The sequence below is a fragment of the Peromyscus californicus genome, unplaced genomic scaffold, assembly GCF_007827085.1.
Source record: "Peromyscus californicus insignis strain IS unplaced genomic scaffold, ASM782708v3 Scaffold_5__1_contigs__length_169319896, whole genome shotgun sequence".
NCBI classification, from domain to species: Eukaryota; Metazoa; Chordata; class Mammalia; order Rodentia; family Cricetidae; genus Peromyscus; species Peromyscus californicus.
Window position 1 is genome coordinate 39832218 of NW_026294573.1, and position 14193 is coordinate 39846410.

The window sequence follows — 14193 nt, forward strand, 5'->3', positions numbered from 1 at the left end:
CTAAACTTCGCACACCTGCCCCTGCCAATACCTCTACACTGGAAATTGAGCCTTTAACACAGACCTGGGGAGGCACTTGGTGTTTTAAGAATGCAAACTATTTCAATAACTTTTCACTCTTAAAATATCCTAGTATAGAAGAATTGACTCCGAAGGTATCCTACTTAGGGTTACTATGCTGTGATAAAACACCATGGCCAAAGCAACTTGGGAAGGAAAGGGTTTATTTGACTTACATGTCCACATCACTGTTCATCATGGAAGGAAGTCAGAAGAGGAACTCAAGCAGGGGAGGAACTGAAGGCAGGAGCTGATGCAGAGGCCATGGAGGATGGATGCTTACTAGCTTGCTCATCATGGCTTACCCAGCCTGCTTTTTTATAGAACATAGGACCTCCAGCCCAGGAGTGGTCCCCCACCCACAATGGGCTGGGCCTTCCACCATCCATCACAAATTAAGAGAATTCCTGACAGGCTTGGGTATAGCCAGATCTTATAGAGACATTTTCATAATTGAGGTTCCCTCCTCTGCAGTGACCCTAGCTTGCCTCAAGTTGACATCAACCTAGCCAACACAAAAGGTCACAGAGCAAAGACTACAGGACTGACAAGTATGGGGGCTCCTTACATAGGCTAGGAAAGGCCTGTGATTACAATGACAAATTTGAGCGGTGCCCAGAAACTAGTGAAAAACAATTTTCAGGCAGTACAACTGCCCTAGCCATGTGTCTGTGTGCTTGTGCCTATATGCCCATGGGCCTGTGTACCTGTGTCTATGTGTAGAAATGAATCTGTACATTTCAGAAAGAAAAGATGAAGAGTAGATGGCTATGAAAGAATTTAAAAACAAGTTGATGCGTTGTGTCCACCAAACTGCCTTCTAAATATTTATGTTTATGTCTAGATTAGTGCCACTCTCAGCTTTGGTCAAAGAATCTTCTTTGTACAATGGGTGAAGGTTACCACAGAAACTTCTAGCTGCTCAAAGTGATGAGAATCAGGTGCTAAGACCATAGTAAGACTACTTTCCCCCTCAGCAGTCTACCTAGCAACTTCCAGCACTATGAAAGTTAGCAGGGAAGAAGATTTCAGTTCAGTTCCAGCTTGATTTCCCCATATCTTATAATCAGGTTGTGTGATATCTTCAACAAAAGGGTCTTATCAACTAATTCTTGAGGATAACCCAGACAAATGGCAAGTGCCTGTGTTGTTTGGTGGACTCTTAGAATCTTCCTGACCAATAGCTCATTGAGGTACCCTACTCCAGGGATTTTTGTTTAATAACCTGTAACTTTCAGGAGCCAGGATATCATCTTTATAATCCATTTATATTCTGTCTGTCTATCTATCTATCTATCTATCTATCTATCTATCTATCTATCTCTTATCCTTCCTCTAATCCCCCTCTTTTCTTCTCTCCCTCTCTAGCTTACAAAGTAGCTGGTTTCCATGTGGCTTTTTTCTTATATTGTCCTTTATGGTCACTCCTCCCTTTCTCCCCTCTCAACTTTCTCATTCCTTCCTATCCCATCCAAGGTTCTTCCCCTAGTATTTTCCTTCTGTTTTCATATCACCTGTGTTTGCTGCTATCCCCTTTCCCTTAAGGCATTTGCCATACCAGTGACCATTTTCTGGCTTATTCAGAAAAAAAAGGCATCAGAGGAGTTATCCAGTTGTAGATTCTAAAAAAAAAAAAAAAAAAAAAAAAACACCATCTGCAAAGCAAAATGTGGCCACTTGACGCAGTAGTGGCACAACTGTTATGGGGAGGGAGGTAACCAACTGCTCTCTGATTGGATATGAGGCCCATTCCACAAGAAGGAATTCATGCCTGCAATGTAAACCTAGCCAGAAATCCACAGCTGAGGAGATGTTAAGTGCTAGAATGAAAGCTAATGTGTCATGGAGCCAAGCTGCATTCTGAGTACCTATGTTTATACCCACAGACACAGGCTACTTCTCAGCCACACTCAGAGACACTTTTCTTTGTAATGAACATTATTCAAGGTGTTATGAATATGTGATTGTTGAATGCTCAGTCATAAACAGAACGTTTATAGCACACCTCCTCAAAGGTTCAAGGAACATTGTAATTGTTTGTTTTTGCTCTTTTGGGGGAATGCCACCCAGATCCCAAATAAATAACACACAGAGGTTTATTCTTAATTATAAATGCCTGGCCTTAGCTTGTCTTGATTCTTGTCTGCTTTTGTTAACCTCAAATTATCCCATCTACCTTTTGCCTCTGGGCTTTTCCCATTCTCTAACTTCTGTAAATCTTACTCTTACTCTTACTCTATGACTGGCTTGTAGCTGGGTGGCTGGTCCCTGATGTCCTCCTCCTTCCTCTCTAGTTCCTTGATTTTTTTCATATATATATATATATATATATATATATATATATATATATATATATTCTCTGTGCCTGCCAGGCCCGCCTATCCTTTCTCCTGCCTCACTATTGGCCGTTCAGATCTTTATTAGACCATCAGGTGTTTTAGACAGACACAGTAACACAGCTTCACAGAGTTAAACAAATGCAACATAAACAAAAGTAGCACGTAGCACACCTTAAAATAATATTCTACAACAGAACACTGCAGAAGAGAATAGGTGATAAGAATATAAGAGCCAGGAGATATAGAGAAGGGTTGTAAGACTGTATATTAGTAGCATGATACATTGAATGCAATCATGATTTAATAGAAGCTGCAACTGCCACCAATGGGCATGCACAAGACTGAACCTGTCAACAGTCAATCATGGATTGAGGAGGGGCTCATGGGGCCCTACCACTCCCTGATAAACTACTGGCTCCTAATGGATTAAGCTGTCTTCAGTTACAAACCCACTGATAACCCCACCAGTCTCCAACAAGTTTCAAACTCATAGTCACATAGATGAGCATGGTTAAACTCAATGAGCTACAGAGCAAAACATATCAAGATTAATGGGAGAAAAGGCCATGTAGGGAGGAAGAGGAGACAAAATGAATTGGGGTGTCTCTGAGAGAGTGGGGAATAACTGTAATTAGAATACACTACATACATCAGTATTTCCCTAAAGCCCAAAGTGAATTTTTGGTCTCTGGAAACTCCCCCAAGGAGCAGATGGAGTTTGAAATGAAAATGGTTAGTGCTAAAGTAAAACCAGTAGTAATAACAGTACAGTAACAATACATCACTATCAATGATAACAAGGGCCATTTAAGTAATGACAATTGGGAATGATATGTGTTGCCACTCTATTTGGCCATGTGAACATGGGAGAGTGAAGCCTAAAAATGAGGTGGACTAAAGTCTGATGCCATAGCCAATTTTATTCAGGGCACCAGACAATTTATATTCTGAGGGTTAAGCAAGGTCATGTGAGCAAAGTGCACTTGAGTTCAAGTTGTATACGATCACAAAGGTAAAGTCATATGAGTTTAGGATGTATACAGAAATGAGGACAACTTATGCTTGGAAATATCATTTAGAATAATAATGGGTAAGATGGTGGGTAATCTAAAGTAAACCCACTCCTATTTACTACTCTGGGAGGGGCACCAAAGCACATTCCAAGAACAAATTCATGTTATGGAGAGACAGAGGTTACAAAACTCTTGTCTTGTTTACTTGGAGTTTTCTCACAAGCTCTCAGAAATCTCACACAGCTTCAATATGTAACTCACCATCCCAATAGTAAAATAAGTAGGAGGAAATTCTGGAATATCCCATATTAGTCCAGCAACTTTTCTCATTTGCAATGCTTGTCTTTGCTAGGAAGTTCAATTTTGTATTTTATTGAAGTGAACAGTTTCTGTCACTTCTCTTATGATGCTATATTGAAGCTTAAAGGCACAAAAGACCAACTATCAAGGACCCTTGCCAAATAACAAAATGAAGTGAAATAAGCCTGAATCCAAAGACCTCCAGTTCTATTAGAAGCTTATATAATACAAGCAATAAGCAAGACAAACAGCTTTAGTAAGGAAGCAATTAGCCAATATAAAAGAGACAGGATACTCTGAAGGGCCTAGCTTATTATTCAAACAGAAAAGTGTGGGACACCATTACAGATAAAAAGAAAAGAAATAAATTGTTGGAAAATATTATCTTAAGGTATGTTACTTTTGTTTATGTTGCATTTGTTTAACTCTGTGAAGCTATGTTATTTTGCCCTTCTAAAACACCTGGTGGTCTAATAAAGAACTGGACGTCCAATAGCAAGGCAGAAGAAAGGATAGGCAGGCAGACAGAGAGAAGATATAGAAGGAGAAATCTGGGAGGAGAAGAGGGAAGAAGTAGCCAGAGAAGGAGGAGGACCCAGGGGCCAGCCACCCAGCTACACAGCCTGACATGGAGTAAGAGTAAAATTTATAGAAGTAAGAGAATGGAAAAATCCCAGAGGCAAAAGGTAGACAGAATAATTTAAGGAAAGCTGGCTAGAAACAAGTCAAGCTAAATGCCAGCATTTATAATTAAGTATAAGCCTCCATGTGTACTTTATTTGGGAGCTGGGTGGTGGGCCCCCTAAAAGAGCAAAGACAAAAAACAACAATACATAGCCACATCATGTCAGAGCTAAAGCCTGAGAAGATCCTTATTTTTAAAAGCTAACTTTAAAAAGATATTTAGGGGGACAGATGAGAAAATGTTTGACTTTATTGAGGAACTGCTTGTTTTGTTAAGTGTGATAATAGCATAGTGGTTAATTCTTTTATAGAGCCTCCATCTGTTGTGCACCTGTACTAAAATGATACAATGTATAAAATACATATTTAAACAACCAACTATATTGCAAGTGGCCAGAAAGAATAAGGGATAAGATTAATGAAACCTCAAAAATTACTGAAGCAAGGTGACAGGCACATGGGCATCACTCCCACTCAGTGTAGTTTTCATTTCCCATATTAGAAATCATTAGGGAACAAAGAAGACTGTGCAACAAGAAGGAAGACCAACAGACAAGAAAGTAGTGAAGACTGCTGTGGAAGCGACCTGAGAAGCAACATACGAAGCCAAACTATATGCCATAAGGACAGAGCAAAGTGAAGTACAGAGATACAGAAGGTAGAGAATGGTCTAGGAGGACACCAGACTGAATCCACAAATACATAGGAAAGTTCTCTATCATCACCAGGTGTGAGTTGTACAGAGATATGAGCAATGGAATACCAGCACTTGAAGACATGGTAGACAGTAAAAAGTGGAATTTCACTGCATAAGGGAAGGCTCAAGAGAAAAGAAACTGAGTCAGGAAATCAGACACTTTTCAAATAACAATCATCAGTAATTAATAATCTGATAGCCCTAAAATTTCTAATCAAATAGTTGGGAAAACTAGTTTCTTTCAATGAAAAAAATCTCAAAAGGAGAGAAATGGTCACTCTTAATGCTTGTTAAGATATGGTTTCCCAGATAATGAACAAGATGTTCAGGAAATACTAAATCAGGCAACAATTGCCACCGAATTTATTTACCATGGTGGAAAATGCAATGTCAGGTCCTAGAACAGACATGAAATAGCAAGATAATGGCCCCAGGTGCAAAGCATTGTCTGGATAAGTCGCGAGGCCATAATCCCATGAAAGCAAGTAGGCTGGCTTGTTTGTACCCTCTATCCTAAAATTTTAGCTTGCTGCCAGGTTCCATGTTTCTAAGTTGCTAGAGTGCTCCTGGGGTGGGGAGTCGGGGAAGGATGAGGGACACACCTGAGTGAGGTCCAGCACCGCAGGCCTTTGGAGATGCAAAGAGCAGTCTCTGCTCTCTGACCTCTTCTACTTTTAACGTAAGTGTCAGCCTTCCATTCCATAACCAGAGCCTGAACGGGTTCTTCCCAAGTTTATACCTAGCACTGCTGTCTGTGTAGCTTTTTCGAGCTGAGCCCTACAGGTGGTATGTACTGTCATCCAGAGCCTTGAAATGTAATTGATAACTCCTGGAGTAAAAGCACAGATATTTTCAGGCAGGCTACTCTGAGCTTCTTTGAGTCTCTTGACTTTCTGCACTCCTACATTAAACATTTTTGTTCTCCACCTATCATGAAACTCAATTGGAACACTCCATACCATCTTGACCAAAAATATGTAATACTAAATTTGTCACAGACCACAACAGAAAGAGGAAAAAGTCTCGGTTTATCCACAGCAAAAAAAGATAAATATTTCTCTATTTTCAGGTTTATTTTAAATTTTTTTAAATTATAAAAAAATCTCAGTTCAACATTTTTGAAATCCTACCAGAACTTTTAAACTTTTACTTAACCTCAAATCAAATATCACAAGCATGACACTTCTAAAATGCTTTTTAATCAGTAATTAAAAATTAAAACTTACACTCAAGCTGTGCAACCACATCTCCAGGGTCTACTGCTTCAGGGAACACCTGCAGGAAGAGGGCATGGACACAGCAGGGACAGGATGGGAAGAGGAAGCCAAAGAAGATGTAAGTAAGACTGTTTCCCAATCCCATTCCCAAAGTGTCTTTTCCTTCCCAACCAAAGAAACATCTTGGTTTGTTGGGGGGTTTTGTTGTTTTGTTTGGTTTGGTTTGGTTTGGTTTGGCTTGGTTTGGTTTGGTTTTGGATTTTGAGAGGAAGATTCACTATGCAGCTCAGTTTGGTCTCAATCCTTCTGCCAAAGTCCCTCAAATCCTGGAGTCACTGGAATAAATCACCATGCCAACCGTCCAAACAAATCTTCACCAATTTCTCTCCGCTTCTCATTATCTCACAAATACATTTCTACCAGATGTGCCTCCCTCTCCATATCACCCACTAGAATTCTTACCTGTGCTCCTCAGGATGATCTTATCAACCTTCTTAATAACCCACCTTAGCACGCTAAACTTCTTACAAGAAACCTTTGTGTTTATTAGCTCTCTACTTAGAATTCTCTCCCCACAGTTCTTCAAGTAACTCATCCAAGCTTTGTTTAAATATTATTGCCTTTTTTGATATTTTTTTAAAAAGTATTTCTCCCCGATCTCTCCTCCTTCCTTTATTGTGTTTATGCATTTATTAAGCTCCAGGAAGAAATAGTTTTGCCTTGTGTGTTATGTGCCATCAGTACCTACGATAACACCTACAGTGGGCTATTTTATTTTTGAAGAAAGCAAAGAAGACGAAGGGAGGGAAAGGAAGAAGAAGGGAGGGAGGAGAGAAGACTAGAAGACAAGATAAGTCTGGGAGGAAGGGGAGATGGTTGGTAATAATTACCAATAGCAGCACTTTTAAGGAAAATGAAGAGAGAGACTAGGTGAACCAGAAAAGCACAAGATATTCCTAGGTAAAACTCAACATATGCTTACCTATTTGTGCCTTAGTTTGTAAAGAAGTTATTATTCAGCAGTCAAGATGCCATGCTTTGTATGAAGCCCTCTAAGATGTTTTAGAAACAGGCTGAGTCACATCAAGAAAAGGCAATTGATTCAATGCATAATAAAAGGAATATTTTCAAAAGTCTAAATGTGTTACAATTTTCATGTTTAATCAAACCAAAGCACATAGTCAGTAATAACAGTTTATGTTGCAGGATTTTATTCAAAACTGGAATCACTAATTTTTGTTTGTTAACACGATCTGATTTTCGAACTCACCTTTTCAAACACCATTCTGGCATTGAAGACCAGTGGAAAAGTGGCTGGGACACATTGTGTCTTCTTGTATTGGCCAAACACACAGATACTAAGATAGATGTCCTCCTTGTCTTTCAGCACCACTCCTGGACAAGTTACCTGAAAGCAATTAGATAAGAGGCTCTAACTGCATGATAATTCACTGAGCTACCCCACTGATGTGGTAATGAACAGTCACTGCCCACCAGGACAGGCGCTGTGGGTGCTCACACAGTTCAAAGGGATGCCTGTATGTTTTCTCCACTCTTAGAAACCTGTCATTTTCTATTTGGTTATTTGTGCCACAATTAAAACTCTATATACTGGATATGCCCTAGTAATTTAATAATTTTAAACAGTCAGCCTTTGGCTCTCATTTTCTCCTTTATTCTGACAAAGTTATTCAATATCATTCAATCACAAAGGAGTAGTGCTCAGCAGAAATAAAGAATCACACAAAAGGACAGAAATAAAACTGCAGAAAAGCATGGCTCTATTTCCCATCACCCTGAAGAGTATTTGTATTGGCCCAACACACAGATACTAAGATAGATGTTCATTCATCCTCTCATCAGAAGTGATAGGATAAAGTTTCAAGACCCATTTTCTAGCCTAATCAAGTATATTTTAAATATTAAATAATATTTAACTATCCTTATTGTCTTGGTTACTTTTCTATTGCTGTGATAAAACACCTGAATAAGGCAACTTATAGAAAAAAAGAGTTTATTAGGGGCTTACAGTTTCAGAGGGTTAGAGTCCATGAGCATCATGATGGAGAGCATGGCAGCTGGCAGACAGGCATGTCACTGGAGCAGTAGCAGAGAAATTACATCTTGATCCACAAACACAAGGCAGAAAAAGCTAATTGGGAATGATGTGGCTTTTGAAACCTCAAATCTCAGCCCCCTTATACACCTCTTCCTACATCACACCTCCTAATCCTTCTCAAACAGTTGCACTAACTTGAGACCAAGGATTCAAATGCATGAGCCAATGGGGGCCATTCTCACTTAAACCACCACACTCTTAAAACTGGCAGAATGTCTATAGTGAAAACATTGAGTTTCTAAAATCACACAGCAGTCTCTTCAATCCCTCACATATTACAGTATCACTGTTCAGACATATCATTAACAGGATATTAAAGTTGCTGAAAATTTATTCCAACATAATAATATTGTGTGATACCCTACCCTCTAACAATATGCTCAAAATATAAGGAGCTAGTTTTAGTAATCCTAATACTCAAGACACTGAGGCAGGAGGGTCATAAGTTCAAGGATATCCTAGGCTACATAATGAGACCCTGTCTCAAGAAAGAAGAATGTTTTTACTTTTTTCTAAACATCAGTTTCTTACCCCACATTCTCCAACTGCCTACATAATAAAAATGGGATAGAAAGCAAGAAGCAGGCATTCTGCCCCTTACTCTTCCATTCCATTCCGTCTGCATTTGCTTCTGCCACCCACTAAGCCATATGTAACTGTCATCTCCTACCCAAAGCATCTTGACTCACTAGTTATGAAAATTCAATCTCATTCAAACATTTGGTGCTATCTTAATAGCACACACATATGATATAAATCCTAACAGCACTGTGTAGTTCGCTTATAGTGAGACCATTATCTGTGTGTATCTAAGGAAGTGCCATGGATTTCTCATCTCTTTAATCTGGTTATAAATTCCCTGGGAACAGAGATTTTATATTCCTTATCATTTATACCAAAAACAAGAACTTTCAGATTCAAAAACTTTAGAGATTATTTAGTACAGCAACAGACATTTTACACATGAGAATATCAAAGTCCTAAGAAAGCTAAGGTGATTACCAACAATGTCACAAAGTAAATGAGATTCAGTCAATACATTCACAGCACTTGGAACAGTACCAACAGTTCATTCGTCCTAGTCACCAATACCATGCTTCTTAGAGTGAACCCCTAACGTTTGCCTTGTCAACACTGACTATAATATCAAAGAGGATTGAAACTTCATGTTCCTTGGTACACAGAAGTTAAGAATATTTTTGTGCCAGATAAAAAAGCCAAATTTGTCACATTGTCCTCATTGGAGTCCCTTTCAATTTGTAGCAAACACAAAAATGGTGGCCAGCAAGAAGGCTCATGGGTTAAGAAGCCTGGTGACCTGAGTACAATCCAAAGTACAATCATCATAACCAAATTTTCAGTTTAGGAAAAGAAAAGAAATCAATAAACATTCAAGAAGACAAATCTTAAAAGCAAACAGAGAAAAATCTATCATGAAGCCAGAAAAAAGTAAAATGGCTTAAACTTCTAAAAAATAATTTAATAAACAAAAAAGCTGTTCCTCACAAAGGAAGGGAAATAAAGAGATTGCCAGATAAAAACAAGGAAAGGAATCCATCACAAGCAGAACTCTGGTACAGCAGTATTAAAGTGATTCAGGTAGACATTAGCCAGGAACTCAAATCTACATGAAAAAAATAGAACAATGTTAGCTGAACTCTGTATTTTTTCTGTCATTTGAAAGACAATGGCAGGGCTGGGACAGCAGCTCAGCAACACAGCCATTGCCTATGTGCATGAGGTCTGCTTTCAATCCCCAGGACTGACAGGAACACAAACAAACAAACAAAAGGTCAGCTCAGAAAGTAACAGTTACAAAACTACTGCAAACCAGACTCCTTCATCATTTAAAGAAAAAAGAAGACACAAAAGTTAGCAGGGGTTGGGGAGGAGGGTGGATCTGGGAGGAGCTAGGGAAAACCGGAAGTGTAGGGGGTAAATACGATCAAAATATACTGTATACGTATGAAATTCTCAAAGAAGTAAATTTTATATGTTCAAAGATGTAATTTTATGACAATAATATTATAAGGAGGGGAGGAAACAGAACAAAATAGAAACAAAAATTTTAGTGTGTTGCTGAAATTAAATTGACATTAGTCCATAACATATTAATATAAATTAAGATAGCAATTATAAACCTCAGATCAATTACTAACAAAAAGAAACTAAAATGAAACAATCAAAAAGTAATTGGCAAACTACAATTGACACCAGCTTGCAAAGGCAAACTTAGTCTTCATCAGTACAGTCTGACGAAGTATACAAACCACATTTAAGGGCAGGCCCTATGCCCAGCAGTAGATGGCCAGCACAAAACAAATTCAGTGTTATTTTTGGAGACTTTTTGTCCCACATTGCTTTGTCTTTTGCTTGTATATCATAGTTTCCAATTTAGTGTTTTTGTATTTTTTTTTGTTTTGTTTTCTGTATGTTTCTTGTATGGATTTCTCTTGGGGGTGGTGCTATTTGTTTGTTTTTTGCTTGTTTGTTTTCTAAAAAAAGGAGAGAAAGAAAAGGTATGGAATTGGATGGATGGGGAAGTGGGGAGGATCTGGGAAGATTTGGGGAAAGGAAAAGAATGATCAGAATATATTGTACAAATAAATTTTCAAAAAAAAAATTTCTGCTATACTCATAGATTGGTGCCTAGTGCAATTGTCATCAGAGAGGCTTCTTCCAGCGACTGATGGAAGCAGAGACATAGACCCTCAGTCAGACATTAGGCTGAGCTTGGTAATCCTGCTGAAGAGAGGTGTAGAATATTGTTTTAAGGTGTGTTACATTTGCTTATGCTGTGGAACATTTGTTTAACTCTGTAAAGCTGTGTTACTATGCCTGTCTAAAACACCTGATGATCTAATCAAGAGCTGAACTGCCAATAGCAAGGCAGGAGAAAAGACAGGCAGGGCTAGCAGGCAGAGAGAATAAATAGAAGGAGAAACCTGGGAGGAGAGAAGAAAGAGCAAGAGAACAAGGAGAGGACAACACCAGGGGCCAGCCACCCAGCTACACAGCCAGACACAGAGTGAGAAGGAAAGAAAAAGTATACAGAAATAGAGAAAGGTAAAAGCTCAGAGGCAGAAGATAGACAAGGATAATTTAAGTTAAGAAAAGCTAGCAAGAAACAAGCCAAACTAAGGCTGGGTATTTATAATTAAGAATAAGCCTCTGTGTGTGATTTATTTGGGAGCTGGGTAGCGGACCATCAAAAGAGTAAAAGAATAAAAAAACAACGAACTACAGAGAGGCAGGAAGGATTGTAGGAACCAGAGGGGTCAAGGACATCACAAAAAAAAACCCACAGAAACAACTAACCTGGGCTTATAGGGACTCACAAGACTGAACAGACCAGGGAGCCTGCATGGCACTGACGGAGACCATCTGCATATATGGGAGTGTGTAACTTGGTCTTCTTGTGGAACTTCTAAAAGCAGGAACAGGAGCTGTCTCCAACTCTTACTAGCTTTTGGGACCCTACTCCTCATATTGGGTTGACTTGCCCAGCCTTAATACAAGGAGAAGTGTTTAGTCTTACTGCAAATTGTATGCCATGTTTTGTTGATATTCTTAAGAGGCCTGCCCTTTACTGAACAGAAATGAAGAAGGAGTAGATTAGGTGGGATGGGCAGAGTAGGAGTTGTGGAAGGGAGTGAGAGCAGAAACTGGGATTAGGATGTAAAATAAATAAATAATAAATAGACAAAAAATTTTCAAAGTAAATGGAACTAAGGGGAATCAGTTAAAATCATTTAAAACTGAATGTAAGCAAGCAGAATAAACTTATTAGACAAATACAAAAAAATTCAAATGTTAGTTGTGAAGCTTGCATCAATCACTCACAAAAATAAACTAAAATAAAACAATAAAAAAAGTTAGAACAAAAAGAAGAGGCTGTGGTGGTTTGAAAATGCCCCCAAAAGGCTCATAGGGATTAGAGGACTTGTGACCTCTTGGAGGAAGTCTTTCACTGGGGGGTGGGCTTTCAAGTTTCAAAGCTCAAGCCATGCCCAGTTATTTCCTCTCTCTCTCTTTCTGAAACCTGCCAGATCCAGATGTAGAATTCTCAGCTACCTCTCCAGCACCATGTCTACCTGCATGCTGCAATTCTTCCCTCCATGACGATAATGGACTAAATCACTGTAAGCAAACCCCAACTAAATGCTTTCCTTTATAAGAGTTGCCATGGTCTTGGTGCCTCTTCACAGCAGTAGAACAAGACTAAGACAGAGGCAATGATAAAGAGAAACAAAGTCCCAAGACACAGAGAATAAACAGCAAAATGACAGCAGTAAATCTATCTGTTCTACAATCATATTTAAAAAATTCACTAAGCATACCTATCAAAAGTATATGCAGAATGAATTAAAAACTACTACCCAGCTTCATATTGCGGGAGGTGAACAAATGAAAACTGTTGGATTAAAAAATGTCATGTTCCAAGGCTGTTCCCAACTGTAAGGACTGGAAGTCCTCAGGGAAAATTAACTCTGTTCACTTTGAAACGTGGAAGATGTGAGCATCCTGCTTAATAAGAACCCACAGCCAGATCCACTTACAGAAACAGCCTCATGAATGAATATAAACCCAACAGAACAGCAACTTTGTTTTAAAAGCACAAAGTAAAACTGGAGGAAGCAAATGCAAGCATATTCAGAAGTTTCAGAGAAAATCCTGGGGATTGAGGTAAGACACAGACACACCCCAGACCCCTGACAGCACATACAACCCCCAGTTTCCCCACTTCATGTGAAATCCTCATTCCAACTCCAGGTATTCTTCTGTTTAAGATCTCCAGAGAGGGGCTGGAGAGCAGCCCTGTAGTGAAGAGCACACACTGCTCTTCCAGTTAGGTTACCAGCACCCACCTCAGACAGCTCACAACCACCTCCAACTCCAGCTCCAGGAGATCCAAAGCCCTCTTCTGGCCTCCACAGGCACCCACATACATGCAGTGTATACACACACACACACACACACACACACACACACACACACACACACACACTCAAATAAAAATAAAAACCTAAAAGATCCCAGCAGAACAGATTGGGGGCCAGAAAGTAATTATTTTCAAAATAATTTGTCAAAAGCCAACTATATATGACCTCCATTCCACTTGGTTAATTCGATTCTATTTCTTCTGATTATGTGTACAAGCCAGAGCAGGAAAGTTAGACACCAAAGTTTTACATATTGTAATGATGTGTAAGGTTTCTATTCTAGGAAATACATTCCAGTGGTAAGGAATAAATGTGAGGAATGCAGCAACATAGACAGATTTCAAAAGAACTGTGTTGAATGAAAGAAACAAGACTTGAGAACTGTAGCTGGGATCAGATAACAGTAAACAAGTGCATTTTGTACTACAAGATATATTCTGTCACATGGAGCAATTTGATCTAAAGAAAATTAAAAGCCCTACAACTTCCTTCAGACTAGGGTCCCATGATTTTCCTTTTTTCCACCTCTGGCAGGACACAGACACTTTCAACAGACCTCCCTAGTCCACCTGAAGTCGAAACCTACCAAGGAGAAGCATTGCCTATAGTGCCTTCTTGAGCTTAGGTCAACTCATCTCAAATCATAGCAGGAAAGAATGGTGTCTGACACACACTGGACAGGCCTTATTTCACCACTGCCTTTTATCCCAGTCCTGCTATGATTTAAATCTAGGACATGCCCCCAAATGTATGTTGATATTTTATTTGTACTGAAATGTGATTTTATTTGTATGTTAATAAATAAAGTTGCCTGGGAGTCA

The 14193-nt window shown here is 39.1% G+C and overlaps 1 protein-coding gene across 5 annotated transcripts in view; it reads right to left on the reverse strand.

The window, feature by feature from the left end:
* Positions 1-14193, reverse strand: part of Spata6 (spermatogenesis associated 6) — a 100529-nt gene that overhangs the window by 68176 nt on the left and 18160 nt on the right. The window contains exons 2-4 of one of the 5 annotated variants that reach the window (XM_052717571.1): positions 8340-8407; positions 7581-7718; positions 6320-6368 (exon numbers count right to left, since the gene is read on the reverse strand). The exons of 1 other annotated variant lie outside the window; for it this stretch is intronic. In XM_052717571.1, the coding sequence (XP_052573531.1) occupies positions 6320-6368; positions 7581-7595 (64 nt within the window). In that variant the 5' untranslated portion in view covers positions 7596-7718; positions 8340-8407. Of the gene's footprint in view, positions 1-6319; positions 6369-7580; positions 7719-8339; positions 8408-14193 lie in introns of those variants that run through there. 3 more of the 5 variants (XM_052717573.1, XM_052717575.1, XM_052717576.1) reach the window with 3 other exon arrangements.